At 50.1% G+C, this 19105-nt stretch overlaps 1 protein-coding gene and 1 long non-coding RNA gene across 3 annotated transcripts in view; both read right to left on the bottom strand.

The window, feature by feature from the left end:
- Positions 1–11181: 11181 nt before the first annotated feature.
- Positions 11182–13639, bottom strand: LOC140000693 (uncharacterized). The gene is made up of 4 exons (XR_011805842.1): positions 13353–13639; positions 13061–13268; positions 12830–12890; positions 11182–12490 (listed from the first exon to the last, which is right to left on the bottom strand). It is a non-coding gene; the product is annotated as an uncharacterized lncRNA (long non-coding RNA).
- A 2074-nt stretch (positions 13640–15713) lies between these two features.
- Positions 15714–19105, bottom strand: part of CORO2A (coronin 2A) — a 45138-nt gene continuing 41746 nt past the window's right edge. For both annotated transcript variants that reach the window (XM_038170462.2, XM_038170463.2), the window contains one exon: positions 15714–18634. In XM_038170462.2, coding sequence (XP_038026390.1) covers positions 18503–18634 — 132 coding nt within the window. In that variant the 3' untranslated portion in view covers positions 15714–18502. The remainder of the gene's footprint in view (positions 18635–19105) is intronic.

Here is a 19105-nt window from a genome sequence, read left to right as displayed (position 1 = left end):
ATTGTGTGCTGCAGGTGCCTGCTGCCAGGACAATACCCAACCATGCCTCATGGCTGTGCCTCCACCCATCCCCGCTGGCTGGCCCTGTTGGCAGGAGGAGCTGCTCCCCTTTGCTTGGAGCTGGCCTGGCAGCAGTGGCTCCCCAGACATCTGGAGTGCAGCTCCACGATGGTGGTCAGGAGCCAGCTGGACCTGCCTGTAGCCAAGCCCCCTTGGCCGCCTTGCCTACTCAGCCCCAAGCCAGCAAGAGGGCCTGAAGGGTTGATGCTGCCACGACATGGCAGCATGCTCCTCTTGCTCTGCAGAACACGAAGGGCACTGAATGCCAGCGTGGGCTGTGGTAAGGACTGCAGCAAGTGTTACACCTGACCAAAAAGTCCCTCAAGAGAGACTGGTGAAAGGCCATGAAGAAGAAACCCCTCTGTGAAATAAAAGTGCCATATTAACAGGAAATAGTGAGAATCTGAGGAGTCTCACCTAGACCTGAGGAGAGTGAAAGCTGTAAATCCAAGTCCAGCACTAAAGACTATGATCCAGCAAAGCGCCATCTTTCTTCAGTACTGGAAATGTTCATTTGTTGTTCTGTGAAATTTGATCACAGCGTAGTAGAAAACCTGCCCACAGACTGGACAGGCTCCAACATGTCTTTTGACCTATGCAGGAATCCCAGGTCAAAAATGGATCCTGGGGGTACAGTGGCAGATGAGTCACAGCCTATTTCTATTTTTGCTCCTTTCCAATTAGTCATGCAATCAAAATTCAGATTTTCTCCATCCTGTATTCCTGGCACTTCCATTGACTGCATCCAGTGATTTTCATAGTGGCTTTTCGCAATTTCTCCAGCCAATCCTCCTATTTTCTGGAGACTTGCAAAGCTTCACAAAGAAGGACCACATCTCACTGCCAACAAGGAAATGCTTCTTTTCCTTAAGACAGAACTCAATGAAAGAGTAAGGCATGAAGTGAATCCACTGAATCCTGCTACAAGCATGTAGCAGGCAGACAGTATTTTACAGACAATGAAGGCCCAAGCTCTCTCCTATTAAAGTCAATAAAAGTTATACTAATTCTAGCTAGGGCTCTAATCCTCACAAACATGTATCAGGTTTGTGTGGCAAGGCCCACCAGTAGCGGGCTGCAAGGGTGGCCTCTGTGAGCAGAGCCCAGCAGCTGCCCCATGTCAGAGCAGAGCCAGCTCCAGCTGCTCACAAAGGGACCCACCTCTGGCCATCAGTGTGCTAATAAGCAATGTCTGCATATCCGTGAGAGCAGATTTAAGAAAGGGGGGAAAAATGCTGGGCAACAGCAGCCAGGAGAGAGGGGTGAGAGCCAGCCCTGCAGCCCCCACAGGCAGTGCAGCAGGAGGGCAGGAGGTGCTCCAGGCACACAGCAGCAGTTCCCCTGTGGCCTGCACAGGGAGAGGCCCCTGGTGGAGCAGGCTGTCCCCCTGCAGCCCATGGGTCCCACATGGAGCAGATCTCCACGCTGCAGCCCCCACCATGGGTGGAGGAGCCCCTGGTGGAGCAGGTGGATGTGGCCTGGAGGAGGCTGTGGCCCATGGAGAGCTGCCGCAGGAGCAGGGGGTGTGGGTGTACTGTCATTAGATGCATGTGAATTCTGAAAAAAAAGTAATTCAGAAACATTGTAACTCAACTTCTATGCTACAAGCTTATTTGGGAGAGCTTTTCTTGCTGACAGGAACATCCAAAGTCACTTCCATGACATTAAGAGGAGTGTGATTTTAAGTGTGGTGGCTCTGGCCACATGAGCTAGGTCCCCGGCCCACCAGAGCCAATGAAGGAGAATTTGTGGGGTCATGGGAGCCATTCAAGACCACTTGAAGGAAGAGGTGATATTGGTAGCAGACTGCTGCCTAGTACAAGGAATGGAAGACGCTTATCAGCAAGATCTCATTTGTCATATAGGGAGGTCTCTGCTTGCATGGGGCTTACATTCAGGTTGTTGAGGCTACCAACACTTAACTGGCCCTCCAGCTACTACTTGCAGGTGCTTTTCCACGGAGGCACCAACAATGCTATCAGGACTAATCTGGGAAGTATCAGAGGTGACTGCAGGATTCTACAGGCAGCAGTCAAGGTTATGGGTGCCTACACTGTGGTCTTCCCCATCCTAATGGTAGGGGGAAAGGGCCTGAGGAGGGCTCAGTAAATTCTCCAAGTTAACAGCTTTTTGTGCAGCCAGTGTTGATAGCACACCTGTGATTTCTGTGGCCATGGAAGTCTCTTTGAAGATCTACAGGCTCTTGGAAGAGTAAAAAAAAATCCATTTGAGTAAAGTAGGTCAACAGATCTTTCTGAGCACTGCCAGCCTGTCAAGGGAGGTCATCCTTCCTCTTTCCTCAGCACTGGTGAGGCTGCATGCAGAGTGCAGAGTCCACTTCCAGGCATCCCACATTCAACAAATTCTGGACGTACTGCAGTGAGTCCAGCACAGGCTGAGAAAGCCTACTCTGAAATGCTCCTGAGGAAAACACTAACTCACAGATACCCAGCTCCCAGGTAGCAACAGGGTGCCAGCCCAGGGCAAAAAAAAAAGAGCGACCTCCTCTTTGCCCTGCAGGGCTAACGAGGGGACATTATATTTAGCCATTCTCAGAACTCCTTGAGCACACCAATGGTACAGACCAATGAGGTGGTGAACAAAATGGTAAGGAATATTGTGTAGGCACAACTCACCTTTATTTGCAGCTGGGAGCTGGCCTGGTTGGGGAAGTCTTCTCAACACTCTCATGACAGGCATATCCAGTTACCAGGCAGAATAATATATCCATATATGTTGGGGTGTCCGCTTGGTTTGGGGTTAGTTGCTTCACTGCAAGCCTTGCTTCACAAATCTCCATGGAACTTCCTTTGGAACAGAGAGCAGAACATGCTCTCTGGAGAGCCTGGGAAACCTGATGGCCTTCATGGATCTCTTCTCTGGCCATAAGAAAAGGTGATATACAGAGGGCATGAGGGTAATCTTTGCCCATCGTTGAGCATCGCTATGCAGGAGAAGGTGATCTAGTGGAGCCCGCCCCAGTGCAGAGGTCAAGCATCTGAACCCATGAGAAAGAACAGCCAGAAGCTCAAAGAGCTTTAAGTGGCCCCCAAGGCATAGGCAGGTAGTCCAGCCACAGTGGGGCAGGATCTCCAGCTGGGCCCTGTAGTGAAGGGGCTCTGTTCCCCAAACGACCCTTCCTCCACCAGGCTCCCCTTCCTTCCACCAACAAAAGGACAATGACGAGTATTGCATGGGTATAACTCAGGTTTATTTGCAGGTGAGATCTGGCCTGGTTGAACAGGCTTTTCAACACCCCATGAAAAGCATCTCCAGTTCCCTGACTGAAATATGTATCCATATATGTTGGGGCATCTGCTTGGTTTGGCATGGTTCCTTCACTGCAACCTTTGCAGCGTTCTCTGAAGAGCCTGGGAAATAAAAGAACTTGCATGGAAGTTTCCTCAGGCCCTGGGAAAAGCCAAGAAAAAGGAGGCATGGGAAATGCTGCAATGCCCATTGTGCAGCCTTGACGCAATCTAAACTCCGTCACAGCAAGCTGTGAGAGGCCACTCTGGAGACATTGCTCTGGCAGAGGCTACCGAAGTAGAGAGGCCAAGCACCCAGACCCCAGGAGAAAAGCAGACCAGGGACACAATAGCATCAACCTTGCAGTGGCCCCCAAGGCAGGGTTGGACTGTCCAGCCACAGTGGGGAAGGCTCTCCAGATGGGCCAGGGGCTGAAGAGGCTCTGTTCCCCAAACAGCCTGGCCTCCCAGAGGGCTGCTGGGGACTCTGGCTCCCTGACCAGTCCCACCAGCAGTCCTGCAAAGGAGAAGGGGAGGCTGTCAGACACCGCTCCTCTTCTGACATCCATGGTGACCCACAGCATGGCTCCTGCACCCAAAGCAGAATACCCAATTGCATGGGGAAACCATGCAAGCCCACCCCCTCTCCTTGCCCTCCTGGGCCCTGACCACAGTCCTCCTCCACACACAAAGCCCTCGATTACCCAAGGCAGCAGTTCCTACCTGTTCCAACTGGGTGCATCTCATCAGGAAAACAGGTACTCCCCCAGGTATTCTGTCCAGGAGATCCCTGTCTTTTTTGTACCAGGGAGCCCAGAACTGGACACGGTACTCCGGGTGAGGCTTGAACAGGGCAGAGTAGAGGGGGAGGATCACCTCCCTTGACCTGCTGGCCACGCTCCTCTTAATGCACGCCAGGATCCCATTGGCCCTCTTGGCCACCAGGGCACACTGATGGCTCACGGTCAACCTGTTGTCCACCAGGACCCCCAGGTCCTTCTCCTCAGAACTCCTCTCCAGCAGGTCATCCCCCAGCCTGTACTGATACATGCACTTGTTCCTTCCCAGGTGCAGGACTCCACACTGGCTCTTGTTAAACATCAGTTGGTTTGGTTTCTTCCTGCCCAAAGTTTCTTCCTGCCCAAAATGCTGATCCTCAAGATATGGCAGAGATGGTCTTCTGCAATGCCCACCTTAAGTGCAAAAAAAAAAAGTTGCACAGCACTCAAACTGAGTAATGCAGAAGGTGCTGTACTGGGGGAGATGAGAGAGAACCATAGCATGCTGCAGGTGCCCCAGTGGCAAGCCCCCGTTCTCCTTCGATCTGCCAGTGGCAGCTCTCACATGTCCTGTATAGCCACCCTACACCTATGCTGTGAGACCATAATTGCACAAGAAATTAATAGATTGCACAAGAAATTAATAGAAAATCAGCTATGGTACTAAAGTAACCTAATTAACACAATTCGTTTGACGTTTCAGAAACCAAGAAGGATCTCAGGTGGCCCTGCTTTATGATAAACACAACTCAATTTCAACTACGTATTTTTATACAAATCATCAATGTAAGACTACACTAAACACAAAGACACGTTCCATTTCTTGTGATCCAGTCTTCAGTCGTTTGTTAAGATCTTTATAAATAAATCTGTCTTCACAGCTCATCTTTTAGTATCATTAGATAAGCCCTTTTTCATCTTCCACACAAATCTGACAATGTTCTCTCAACTACCTGCTTGCACTCACTATACATGAAACAACGCCCCCCCCTTCTGGGCTACGGCAAAGCTGCACTTGTTTGTGGAGAAACCACTGCAGAAGAACGGAACAAACTCCCATTAATGTTTTCTGCGAGTTTTCCGTAATTAAACTACCTGACCGGAACAAGAAGAGCCTTAAGGCCTATACACAAAGAAGACAAGCAAGTAAAGAAAGAGGGCTGGAGAAATCAATAAGGTATTGGACTGTGGGGTTTTGCATTCAATGTCAGCTGAGGGCACTGATAGCTACTACAACGACAACTAAGGATCTGTCACCATCTCAATAGCCCAAAAGGAATGATCTGGTCCTCATTGACTCCCAAACTCTCAGCATTTCTTTAAAAATGTTCGATTAACCAAACTGAAAAGGCTGGAATGTGTATTTTCAAACAAGTGTTTAATTAAAGTTCTCATGCTTTTGGACCTGAGCATGGATTCTATGACAAATGACCACATCTAACAGTGGATGTACGCACAGAAAGGTTTCCAATAACCAATCACAAGTAGAAGTTGTAGAAACCACAAGTTTCTACTTAAGAGCAGAAGTGCACTCACAGATTTGTGTGATATCTGCAAAACGTTCAGCAGACAATTAACTTCTATCTATTGCTTCAGTCACCTAAAAGAGTTTTGACTGACCTCCAGAGTTCCCGAAAACTAAAGCTGCTACAGACTAGATTAGAAACAACCACCCACCACACACAAATGCTCTCGGCAAAGGAAGACAGTCAGAAAAGTCTCCAGGGCCCGTATTTCGTAAAAGAAACTGGTGCTGCAGGGACTCCAATCCTGTTAGCCACCTGCAGCAAAGCGGAAGGCAACTGGCTGCAAAGGAGAACCTCTATACGAGGCTGCATTTTGGTCTTTTAGAAGTGCCAGCCTTCTGTTTGGGAAATCCAGCCCAGAGGAGAAAAGCAGACCGCAATTAACAGCACAAACATCTGAAGGCACCTGCAGATGAAAAGCAATGGCAGAGAGAGTGGCAAATTTGCAAACAGATGGTATCCAATGTCCCCTCTGACATGACACATACAGGAGATTTGCAAAGCAAATACCTGTTCCCTTGAGCGGTGGCTGCAGAACATGCTCTCAGGAGTGCCTGACAAACCTGATGGCCTTCACGGATCTCTCCTCAGGTCCTGCAAAAAGCAGGGCAGAGAAAGCCTGAGAGCTGACACCATGCCCGTAGTGCTGCCTTGCCTCTGCCTGCTCTCCTGCAGCTGAGTGACCTCCAAGAGTCCATGCAGGAGAGGGCACACTGGCTGAGTCTATCCTTCACACTCACAGAGATAGGCCAGCCAGGAGGTATAAAGGTGGTATAAAGGGTCTTTGGGATACACATGCTTGCAGGCTGGCCTCCTTCGGGACTCCTGGAGACTCTGGCTCCCTGAACAGTCCCACCATCAGTTCCACAAAGGAGAAGGGAAGGCCATCAAACACTGCTTCTCTGCAGGTATCTGTGTTGGCACAGTATGGATGGCTTCTGCACTCAAAGCAGCTTCCCCTCTGTTTCCACAGGTCCCTGTTCAACCACAATGCATTATAAAACCTGCCCATAGGCTAGGCAGAGTCCAGTATGTCTTTCTACCTAGGCAGGAAGACAGATACCCTCTTCTTCCGTTTCATACCCAAGTGCAGAGCTCAAGCATCCAGACCCGAGGAGAAATGTCAGCCAGGATCCCAAAGTCCTCAGCCTGGCAGTCCTCAGCCTCCAGGGCAGGGGCAGGCTGACAGCCACAGCAGGGCAGGCTCTCCAGACGGGCCATGATGTGAAGGGGCTCTGCTCCCAAATAATCTCACCTCCCATTGCAGCCTGGCAAAGCTTTGGGATCCACACAGTTACGGTGTGGCCATCTGTAGTGTGCCAGAGGACTATGGCTCCCTCACATGTCCTGGAAGCCTGCCTTCTTCCTGTTCTGACTGAGCGGCTCCAATGTTTCTAGTCAGGCGCCTACACACCGAGCACCATGTGTGGCACATGCCTCTCCTGCCTGGGGGTGGCAAAGGCCTCCCTGCACTGCCCACAGCAAGGCCTCTGGGCATGTGGCATCCTGCTAGTGTGTGCAAGTTGCTTCAGGCTGGCAGCGATGGCAGAGCTCCCTCGGCACAGCTGCAGCAGTCCCCGTTGAGGCTATGGCCATCCTCATTTTGATCACAGCCAGGAGGCGCTGGCAGGGGATGTAGATGTGAGAAGAAGCTCCTCTGCTGACAGTCGCTCCTGCACTCCTTTGTGCTGCCCCAGTGCAGGTGGCTCCTATGGCCAAGGCCACCTTGGAGCCCACCTCCTCCGCCTGTCCTTCCTGCCACACTCCTGAGCCTGATGAGCCCAGCCTAGCTGAGAAGCCAGGGTCTGGCCTTTCCTTGAATGATCCTGCCTTCTTCCCTGTTCCCCCACCACCAGATGACATGGCTGTCACACAATGCAGACTGGTCCCTGTTGCACCACGCCTAATCAGTCTTCACATGTTGTGCAAAGCCCAATTCTTCCCCAACACTCCTCCCTGCTGAAGCAACACCCAATCTGACCCATAGGTCATGCAGTCCTTGACCACGACCACCCTGCCTTGGTCCAGCACTAGGGATCTGGCACCCAGGCTGGGCAAAGCATGCCCACCCCTCCCTCATCTGTGCCTGGGGCCTGGCCCACAGGCTGTGCCAGCCCTGCCACCCATCTTCCTCCCTGCCCAGGCCTGCCCCGAGCCAGGAGGACTACCCCAATGCCCAAGGCATGTTCCCAGTTGCTGCCCAGCTCCTTCCAGCTGGTGCCAGGGGTGCCAGAGGTATGGTCAGATGCTCTCCGGCTATGGGCAACCAGGAGGATACAGTCACTTGAGCCGCAGGTCTTGACACATTCTCAGGCGTGCTGTGCACTGTTTTCAAGCTGGCCATCCACCCCAGGGAAAGGATTTGAAATGACCAGGCTCTTGCAACACCAGGTTTCCCTGGCTCCTCTAGAAACACCAGTTTTGAAACCCTCCCAGGCAATTTTCCCACCTCACGACCTGCCCTGATGTGCTCACAAGTTATGACAAAGCAGAGTCTTTGTTAAATACATATTTTTTTATTATTATTATTATTTACTTTCCACAAATAATGGGAGCCTGGCTGAAAGTCTACAGGTGTTTAGAAGAGAGAGGATCCATTTGAGTAGAGGAGGCCAAAGTAATGTTGCTCAAAGGCTGTCCAAGCTGGCAGGGAGTGCTTGCAACTAGAAAAGTAGTGGGGAAGGAGGGGCTGGGAAAGGAGGTGGTGGTGACCTAGGAAAGGGTCCTGACAACCAGCTACCAATCCTGTCTTCAAAAAGGGCAAGAAGGAGGATGTGGAGAACTATAGGCAGGTCAGCCTCCCTTAGTCCCTGGAAAGGTACTGGAGAAAATCCTCCTGCAGAGCATTTCCAAACAAAGTGAGGGCCAGAAAGTGCTCAGGAGTAGTTAGCCTGGATTTCTGAAGGGAAAATGCAAAGCTGTTTCCTGAGGGCTGGTCTTGTCGGTAAAGACTAAAGCAAAAACAGCATTCAGCAACTCTGCCTATTCCATATCCTTTGTCACCAGGGCACGCACCCCGTTCAGCAGCTGGCTGACATTTTCCCCAGTATTCCTTTTTCTACTGATGTATTTGAAGAAACCCTTCTTGTTGTCCTTGACATCTGTGGTGGTTTAACTTGGGTGAGCAGCCGAGTTCCACCAAGGCCACTCTCTCACTCCCCCTCCTCAAAGAGAAAAGGGGAAGAAAATACAACACAAAGAGTTCGAGGTTTGAGATAAGGACAGGGACATCACTCAACAATTATCATAACGGGCAAAACAGACTCAGAGTAGGGAGACAATAAGATTTATTGCCTATTACTAACAAGCTACAGAAATGAGAAATAAAGGAAAGAAACCAAAAACACCTTTGCCCCATCCACCCTCTTCCACCTCCTCCCCCCAGGCAGCACAATGGAAGGGGGGCATGGGGGTTGTGGTCAGTCTATAGCACTTTGTCTCCACCGCTCCTTCACGGTCACTCTCTGCCCACGAGATGCCGTCCTTCCCGAACTGAGCCTGCGGGGGCTGCTCACAGGCAGCAGCTCTTCAAGCACTGCCTCCACACGGCTCCATCCCATGGGTCCCACATGGAGCAGATCTCCACACTGCAGCCCCCCAATGGGTGGAGGAGCCCCCGGTGGAGCAGGTGGATGTGGCCTGGAGGAGGCTGCGGCCTATGGAGAGCCCCCGCAGGAGCAGGGGGTCTGGGGAGAGCTGCCCCCACCTGTGGGGGACCCGTGCTGAGCAGTTTGCTCCTGGGGGATGGATGGACCCCGTGGGATGGAGCTGTGTGGAAGCAGCTTGAGGAGCTGCTGCCTGTGGGCAGCCCCAGCAGGCTGTTGGGGAAGGACGGCATCCCTGGGAGGGACCCCACATGGAGCAGGGGCAGAGAGGGACCAAGAAGGAGCTGCGGAGCCAAAGCATTAGTAACTGACCACAGCCCCCATTCTTTGTTCCCCTGCGTTGTTCAGGAGGAGGAGGTAGAAGAGGGTGGATGGGGGGAAGAAGTTTGCAGTTTCTTTTCTTTGTTTCTCACTGTTGTTAATTGTTAATAATAGGCAATAAATTTCTCTAATCTCACTGAGCCTCATGGAGATAATCGTTTTGCCCATGGAGATAATCATTGAGTGATCTACCTGACCTTATCTCTACCCTTGAGCCCTTTACATCACATTTTGTCCCCTTTCCCTTTGAGGAGGAGGAGTGAGAAATCGATTGCGGGGGATCTCAGCTGCCCAGTTGGGTAAAACCACCACACTTACTCAGAGATGAACTGATCTTAAGCTTGGAGGAAGTGATGCTTGAATACTGACCACCTGTTTGGACACCACCCACCCCCACCCACCCCCCTTCCTTCTAGGGCCCTAACCCATGGGATTCTTCCAAGCAGATCCCTGAAGAAGCCAGAGTTTGCTCCCATGAAGTCCAGAGTCACAATCATACTTTCTGCTCTGCTTCCCCCTTGCAAGAACCTGAGCTCCACAATATCATGGTCACTGCAGCCAAGGCTGCCCCTGACCTTCACATCTGGAACCTCCTGGACTGTTTGTGCCAAGCTGTGTGGTCTTTCCAGCAGAGGTCAGGGTGGTTGAAGTCCCCCATGGGAACCAGGGCTTATGATTGAGGGGTTACTTCCAGCTGTCTGAAGAAGGCTTCATCTACTTCCTCTTCCTGATCAGCTGGCTTGTAGCAAACACCCACAACAGTATCAGCCGTGGTAGCCTGTCCTTAAATCATTACCCATAAGCTCTCAAATCACTCTTCATCCACCCCTAGGCAGAGCTCCATGCATTTTAGTTGCTTGCTCACAGAAAGAGTAATTCCACCACCTCGTCTTCCTGGCCAGTCTTTTCTAAAAAGCACGTAGCCTCCCAAGACAGTCATGTGAGCTATCCCACCACGTGTCCATGATTGCAACGAGATCATTACACTGGTGGGGTCCTGTATGTTGTTCTGGGTTCTCCAGTACAAGCAAACTGTAGACACATTGAAGTCAGTGCAGCACATGCTTGGAGGGCCAGCTCTGACATACTGCTGTTGCAGCACACCCAAGAGGCAATGCTAGGTACTGGGGCTTTGCTCCAGTGCCCCCCTGCAGTTCCCGCATCCCCTACTCTAAGGGACCAACACAGGGCCAGCCTAGCATCAAGAAGAGTGACCTCTTCTTCTCCCTGCATGGTGAATGTTATATATGGAGTGGTAATTCGTGTCAAGAAAATGGTCAATATTAATAAAGAAGGGGGAAGATTTGGGAGTGTGGCCATGGGGGTTGGAAAGCCCCGTGGTTGAGATAACATTAGACTCTTAATGACGAGGCCCTCAGGAATATAAAAGAGTTTAGAGGCAGGAGACTCCGTGCAGTCTCGGGTTTCTTGTTCTCCAGCCATTAAGGCATGGATGTTTCTGTGTGTTTGCTGTTGTTGTTACATTCACAGTTGTTTGACCAATGAAAAGTAGTTTTGAAAAGAACTGCTGTGGAGAGAAGGGTATAAGAGGGAAGCCTGCCCTCAAGATAAAAAAAAAAAAAAGGCAACACGATGAAGTTACGTCATCAATAAAGAAGCAAAAAAGAAGTGAAGAGGAACAGGCTGGCAGAATGGAGACCAGGACGGGAACAGGCACATTGATTGCCTCATGAAGATAGGTTCGGCCAGACTCAGCAAACTGCTCAGAGAAGCTCGTACAGAAAGTCGCTGGAAATGGCACGCTGGAGCTGGAGAGAAGCTCAAGCTGAGAGAAGCGGAGCCATGCACACAACGGCCTCTCACTGGTCAGCAGATGCACGTTATGGGGAATCATACGTCCTTAGGAACAAAGACTGTCCTGGTAACCTTACAGCTTATCCTCCTTATTAACAATCGGACAGTTTATGAGCCTGAAATACGGGACCAAACTGAGGTCAAGGTGTGGGACTCTGCAACTAAAAATGGCAAGGTTGCAGCGGGATTGCTCGGCACCTGGCGAGCAGCCTCTGAGGCCTTAACAAGCCCTGTGGGCCCACAGTCAGACACGTGTGGTTTGCCAAATAGTGAGGGAGCTGCGGGCTCCTTTACTGATCCAACTGCTACGCCATGGGCCCCTCTGCTGCTACAGCCATCGAAGGCTTTTGCTGTTCCACCCCCTGCTGACCTGGACGTGCCTTTTGACCCAGGCCCTATTGGCCTTGAAAAAGAGATGGATATGCTTTTCTTCGATCCGGGAAGAACGGGATACATAAGGCCTGAAGACCGAGTTGCTTGACAACTTAAAGCGAGACATATTATTCAAAGGGAATGGAAAATGGAGACATGTATGTAATCAAGAAGAGGAGTGGAAAATGGAGACGAATTGTGGAACTTGGAGGATTGTTTGTTACCTTTTCTGATTGTACATATGTGTATGTGTACTCGAGTTTAGTAAGTCATGGAACTTAGAGGATTGTTTGTTACCTTTTCTGATTGTACGTATGTATAGGCATACTTGTGTTTAGTATGTAAAGCAATGTTCTGTATATTTAGAATGTTTGATGTTTGTGTGTGCGTGTTGGTAGAGCAGAGACTCCCTGCGCACCCTGTGCTGTTTACTTGCCTTTTATAAATATTCTTTTATGTTACTAAATTCAGAGTTCAGACTTCATTTATCACAGTGACCGAGTATCATCTCTGCTCATCTCTACTTACAGCTCCTCTACACCAATGGTAGGCACACAGGATGGGAAACAAAAGAAGGATGGCAAATGTTACAGAGACCAGTTCCCTGACTGAAAAAAAATAGATCCATTTAGGCCAGAGTTGGTTAATTCACTGAGCTCCTTGCCTTTCAGTTCGCCATGCCTCTTCCAATGGAAGGTGTCTGCAACAGATGTTCGCAGATTGCCTGGGAAAACTGATGGCCTCCATGGAGGTTTCCTCAGGCCCTGGGAAAAGCAGAAAGGAAGACGTGTGAGGTGCCACCATGTCCATTGTGCAGCCTTGTCTCAGCCCAAGCTCCTGCTCAGCAAGCATGGTCATGCAGGTCTGCTTGCCACACAGGAGGTGCTGTGGCGATATGGTGAGTGTTGCCTGAGTAGAGGCCAAGCATCCAGACACCAGGAGGCAGGCTGGCCACGAGCCCAAGGACCTCACCATGGTGGTGTCCCCAGTGGGGCCGGGTCTTCAGCTGGCCCAGGAGGCCATGGGCCTCTGCTCCCCAAACAGACTTGCCTCCCCAAGGTGGCAAAGTGGTCTCGGCAGGGCTTTGGGGCGTGCTCACTTACAGACTGTCCTCCTGCAGCGCTCTGGGAGATGGTTGCTCCCTGACCACTCCCACCAGCAAGCCTGCAAAGGTGAAGAGGAAGCTATCAAACACCACTCCTCTGCTGACATCTGAGCTGCTGTGGTGCTGTCACAGTGCAGATGGCTCCTGAATGCAAAAAAAGCATCCCCACCACAATCTTCATCCCCACAGTCCTTGCTTGCCCACAGCCAAGGGAGGCAGCACTTCCTACCTCCTCCGACTCGCTGCCTTTTGTCTGCACCACAAACAAATGCTGTGTACCCCCCAGCGCAATGCCATCGATTCTCTGGATGTGACGAGGGTGGGGGGTGTGTCGCAGCTCCAGGAGCCTCCCTGGTGGCTCTGGCCGCTGTCTCTCAACCCTGAAGACGTTGTATGGCTCTCTTTCCCGGTTGAAGATCCGGGAGAACGTGTCATGCCTGAGGATACGAGAGAGCCATGAGGTGCTGCAGCTGCCGGGCAGCAGCCCCCATGCCCAGCAGTGTAGTGGCAGCACCACTCACACGTCCTGGGCAGCTGCTCTCCTCTTGTGCTGCGTGACCAGCTCCATGGTGCAGTGGTCAGCAGCACGCAGCAGGGGAGGTGCCGGGCACTGAGCTAACGTGTGCAGCCCATGCCTCTCCTGCCTGGGGGGCTGCAGGGGCAGAGTCCTGTCTGTGCTGCCCGCAGCAAGGCCTGACTTCAACTTCTGGCCATGTATCATCCTGCTGGCAGCTGCAGGGAGCTTCAGGCTGTCACGGACTGCAGCAGCACCAGCACAACCTTCGTTGTGGCCACCCCTATTGTGACTGTGGCCATCCTCATTGTGACTCTGGCCAGGAGGCACCAGGGGGCACCTGGAAATGTGTGGCCAGGGGTGCCACGTAGGGGTGATGCACACCTGGCCCCGGGCTGGCTGTGGCCCCAGCAACACTTTCTTGGCCCTCTACCCTGCTTAACAGCAAACTTCCATTGGTCTGGGAGCAGAAGTGTCCTGCAGCCCTGTCCTTGCTACATAGGGCCATTACTTCAAAGCACAGTGTGACCCATCTCTGTTTTTTGCCCTTGCTGCAACCTCACTGGCACCATTTTCAGAGCCCAAGGTGCTGTCAGGCCAGTCAGTGAGGGTCACAAGTCAATGAGCCCTTTGGTGCCTCACCATTTTTTGAGACACACCTCCCCTGGATCTGTCCTGTTTGAAGAGGGACAGAGCTCCCTTTTCCAGCAGCAGGAGGTTATGTGTAGGTATCTCACCTTGCTTTTCCAGCAGCACTCAGACCTGCCTGGTGCCAAGAGGAATGGTTTGAATGCAGAGGAGAACAGTTTCACTCATGTGAAAAGAGCTTGGCATTCAATTTCAGCTGAAGGCACTGATAGGTGTTAGTAAAGGTATTTTTAATTATTTTTTTTAATTAAAGGTCTTGTGCTTTTGGACCAGAGAATGTATTGATTATAAGATCAAAGACTAGATCAAGCAGTCAACATACATAAAGGTTTCTAATAACTGACCAGAAGTTTTAAAGTAGATGTGCACTCGTGGACTTGTACTAAATCTGTGAAATACTACATGTATACATCCAATTAAATTGCACCTGCAGCTTTAGTCACCTAAAATGACTCCCATGCCCCCCACTGCAATGGTATATAAGGGGGATTTCACACTCTAACTCTTGCATCACTGGCCTCCATGTGCAATCACAGGCAAGGGCAGGATTCAGGAAGGCATGGCCCATGGTGAAGGGGCTGCCTTTGGGGTGTCTTCAAAGGGCAGAATTCCTGGGTATGTCACGACTTGCATTGCTGCACTGGGTAGGTTGACCAAAGTCCCACCGTGACAGGCTGGGGAAAACAGATATCGGAGAGGTGGCTCATAGGACGTGGGTGAGAGCCATAATTCCTGCATCCGTGTTGTTTGGAGAGGAGCCTCACAACCTGCTCTGGTGTACACACAACGCTTTGCCTGGCAGCTGTCCTCAATTTCCCACCTTCCTCATGCCACTGCAGAGGCCCAAGATCTCCCCTGAGAAAACCAAAGACTCCTTTGGGACTTGGTCCAAAGACTTTTGTCTAGTTACCCAGAACTAATGAGTGCAAATCTTTTCAGAAAGATTTTCTATTTTTTTAAATGGATTCTCCTTTTAGGTTTCAAAACCTGTCGTGAAGGCTAATGGCTCTGCAACTGTCCATCTGTCCAAGGTTCTGGGAAAGGTTGCCCAGCCCTGGAGCTGCCAGTTGGGTAGGGGGCAATTGTCCCCTCATGTCTCCAGACAGCTGCATTCCCCATAGGTACGTGGGCTACATAAGGAACCAGACCTAAGGGACTGCAGATGTCTTGATTCGTGCCTACATGAAGTGTTTGTTAACTATGGCACACATAAGCTGCTACAGACAGGTTGTGAAATAGGACTACGACAGCAGTGAAGATATTCCAGAAGGTTGACAGTAACCAAAATGTGAGGAGCTGGGGGTTGGCTTCTTCTCACAGATAACCAGTGATAGAACTAGAAGGAATGGCCTCAAGTTGTGCCAGGGGAGGTTCAGGTTGGCAGTGAGGAGACATTTATTCTCAGAAAGAGCAATCAGGCACTGGGACGGGTTGCCCAGGGAGGTGGTGGAGTCACCATCCCTGGGGGTGTTCAAGGAGAGGCTGGACGTGGTGCTTGGGGACATGGTTTACTCAAAACGACGCACAGAGCTATGTAATGCAGAACCCTTTGAAATGGCCACCCTCTTGTAGCATCAGGGGCAGATGGGAAAGATAGACAACAACAGAGCTGTGTGCATACGGCTGGGTGCAGCCTGCCTGCTAACATAAGGCCCTGCCTTCACACAAGCGAACGAGACAGCAGGTGATACTCCTTCCTGACAATGAGAAGCCAACAACCTTGTATTAAAAATTCTAAATATATTTATTATTCAGTTACATTTGCTTTTCATTGCACAATTTTTTTTCTTTATCCCCATGTTTTACTTTTTTTTTAAAAAAAGCTGTTAGGAGTTTTAGAAACTGTTAAAATGATCATGTAAGTCAATTTAGGCACAGTTCATTAAAACGCAACTATATTTCTTCCACTTATTTCTCTCTGAAAAATTTATGGTTGCATTTGAGCTCCAAATTGAAACACATTTCACAGTCTACACTTTTATGGGCATCCTGTCTAAAAAACAAGGTTTGATTAAGTAGTCTTGCCTTATCAAAGGTCTCCAGCAAAGCCTAAATGAAAGCTACTCCTTTTCCAGAAATGCTGAAATCAACACAACCCTAAGATAAGAACCATAGTGGCTGACCAATTTTTATGCTATCCAGATATAGCATGACAATAAAGCAGTCCTCAAGGGGACATTAAAGTCCCCTGAAAAAAAAAATTACTCTAACTTGGAAATAATTTAAATAATTTATTCTGTATGAAAAATAAGCAAAAAATTTCCAGCGAACAAAACCCAACATGGTGGCAGGGAAAGTGTCATATCACATGGAGTGCTGGGGTTGTGTCAAGCACTTCTTCATACCTGCTATGGCAATAGCTTGAAAAACAGTGTCGTATTCCTGGACTAAACTCGGTGAAAATGGCTTTGAAGTCCGAAGCTGTCAGGCCTGCTTGACATGGCTGAAAAACTGTGAGCTACGAGATTTCTTATCTAGCTGATCTCTTTGGTGAGAAAAAGCCTGATCGCTTCTAGGGTAAGATTCATGTTGGATTTAAAGCTGTGTCTGGGGTGAGCTGTTTTCGCATACATCTGCATGCTGCAGAGTGTGCACAGGGTGCAGGAAAGTCCACTCTAGAAGACTTGAAATGAGCTGAAGTTGGTTCAACAATGTTGTTGCAAATATATATATATATATATTTATTTTTTTTACAAAAAGAGTAGTGTTAAATAAGTGACCGATGCTAAAGGGCTTTTCCTGAAAGAAAAATAACATCTATCCCCTCTGTAATGTTTCAGAGACAAAAAATGTTGACGATGTTTTAGCACCCACATCTGTTGCTGCTGTGTTAGAAATGAATTAAATATTTTTGAAAGCTGGGTAAAGATTTTGCTGTGGAGAAAATGAGATGCCAAAGTCTTTGTATGATTCTGATATGTGAGCATTTAGTGCCCATGAGTTCCCTCCTGACTACTGCTTTCAGTGGTAGCCAGAAGAGCATCTCACATGAGCACAGGCAGTGCACAGCCTTTAATCCCCTTCATAGGGGGAGTTATGTTTGCAGGAACTTCTGATTATACAGATTTTTTATTTTTAACTTCGGAAAAAAAAAAAAAAAAAAAAAAAAAAAATCAGGCTTCAGGGAACCAGCAGGCAATACTATTCACTCCTGTATGTGCCACAACAGATGTGCACAGTTACAGATTAAACAGTATTTGCTTGTTCTGTCTGGGACAAGGATGTCTGCCTCAGCTCTGCATTTGGGGCAAGGAGAATCATTCCCCCCTCGGGAGCTGCTGCTGCACTCAGACCCCGCGGCTGCTGACAGCATGTTCTCTTCATAATCTGCCCCATCAGCCCGCAGCCCTCAGGAGTAAATGAGAGGAGACCCCCAGACACCAGCAAGGCACGGGGGTGTCCATGCTCTTCCTCTGTGCAGCTGCTTACCCAGCTCTGCACAACGGGGACAGCCTGCATAAATGTGTTCGCAGGTGCCAGCTCTGAAACCGAGGATGGGACCTGCAGCCTGCAGCTGGTCTTGCCCAAGGTGAAAGAGAGAGGTGCAGGGGACGGAGCAGCACAGTCTGGAAGGGGGAGCGCAGAGCCACAGGTGTCTGCAGACACGGGACGAGGTGCTGGCACCTGGGAGCTAAGGAAGCAGCAGCTGTGGGCACAAGGACATGCAACAACTCATCAATCAGGAAAGGCTGTTTGTGGCTGGCCATGATCCCATGATCCACCCGTCATCGAGACTGCACTTCCAGCGCTGTTGCTGAAGGGTATGCAGCAGGCTGGGCGTCTTTGGTAGAAGGAGGGGAAGAAGCCACTGGCTGAAAGGGCCCAGAGACCTGCAGCTTCTCTGGTGGGAAACAGCCCGCATCATTGCCCCTTTAGAGTGGGAACTCCAAACAGACAATCCTCCTTCACGTATCACCGAAGTGCTGGCCCTTGGCAGCCCCAGTGCAACCTCCTGCATCGAGCAGGATTATCCCCAGCACCAGGTCAAGGTAGCTGCAGCTTTGGCAAGCCACAAGCTGCAGGGCCAAGTTGTGAGGCAAGAGAGGGCCGTAAGGATTGCTTTGGAGTCAGCTGCAGAGCTGTCTCCCAGGGCAGGAGGACAGCAGTCACGGGAGCCACGCTGTTGTGTCTGGGGGTGGGAAAAGAAGCCAGCAGCTGCCTTCACTCTCCCATCCTCATGTCGTAGGGGCAGCAAAACAGGTTGTGGTCCTAGAGCTTGACAGGTGGTTCCTCCAGGATGAGAAGAGCAAGATTTTCCAAAGTCTTACTACCATTAGTGCATGATCTTCTGACATGAGTGAGTGACAAGCAAGAGGACTCTGAAGAAGCTCATCAAGTCCATCAATAACTGTGTGGTGTCGAATGGGAAAATGTGACCATCACAAGCCAAGAAAGTCCATGCTGCCTGAAGCATCAGTTTTTCCCCCAGACAAAAAATCTAGAAGTTCTCTGTAGGAAGTGGAGTCTGCTGCGGCTGTGGAGGTGCAAAGAGCTGCAAGGCCAGCACCCTCAGTACATGCCAATGACCATGTGGAGGTTTCTGAGCTCCAGCTCCATCTGTTTAATTTGGACATCTCTCTGGTTTACCACCTCACGCAGTCTACGTATTTCTTCCTGTTGTCGGTAAAACATGTGCAGAAGCTGGAAGAAAAGACACGTTTTGCTTCCTTTACACTAACGAAGCACAGACTGATCCTGTCAACTGCTACCAGTCCTGCCACATCATTTCTGAGAAAAATGACATCTAAGGAGGGGGCTTTCAACCAAAAAAATGGTTATCAGCAGTCTCCTGCTAGCTTGGGCTGTGAACATAATTCTTTCTCAGAAACATTTGGCAATGCTACTTCTGCTTAAATCAACAGAAAATACAGCCTTCCTAATGCTGATGAAACAGAGGAGAGTATTTGGACTCTAGATTCCTGGATCTGCCACATCTCCTACTCTGTCTGACCTTAGGACCTTATCCTTCTTCCTTCTGATCATGCTCTTTCCTCAGTGGGTGAGACGAGCGCGGCCTTTCACTGTGCATGCAGCAGAGCACCCAGCTCTGAAAGGGTTGCTTCTGTAACCTCAGGGGGCAGGTTAAGAGATGCACAGAATAATATCATTTTC

The sequence above is a fragment of the Anas platyrhynchos genome, chromosome Z (assembly GCF_047663525.1).
Source record: "Anas platyrhynchos isolate ZD024472 breed Pekin duck chromosome Z, IASCAAS_PekinDuck_T2T, whole genome shotgun sequence".
Lineage (NCBI taxonomy): Eukaryota > Metazoa > Chordata > Aves > Anseriformes > Anatidae > Anas > Anas platyrhynchos.
The sequence above is the reverse complement of the archived record's forward strand: the minus strand, read 5'-3'. Positions and strand labels throughout refer to the sequence as shown.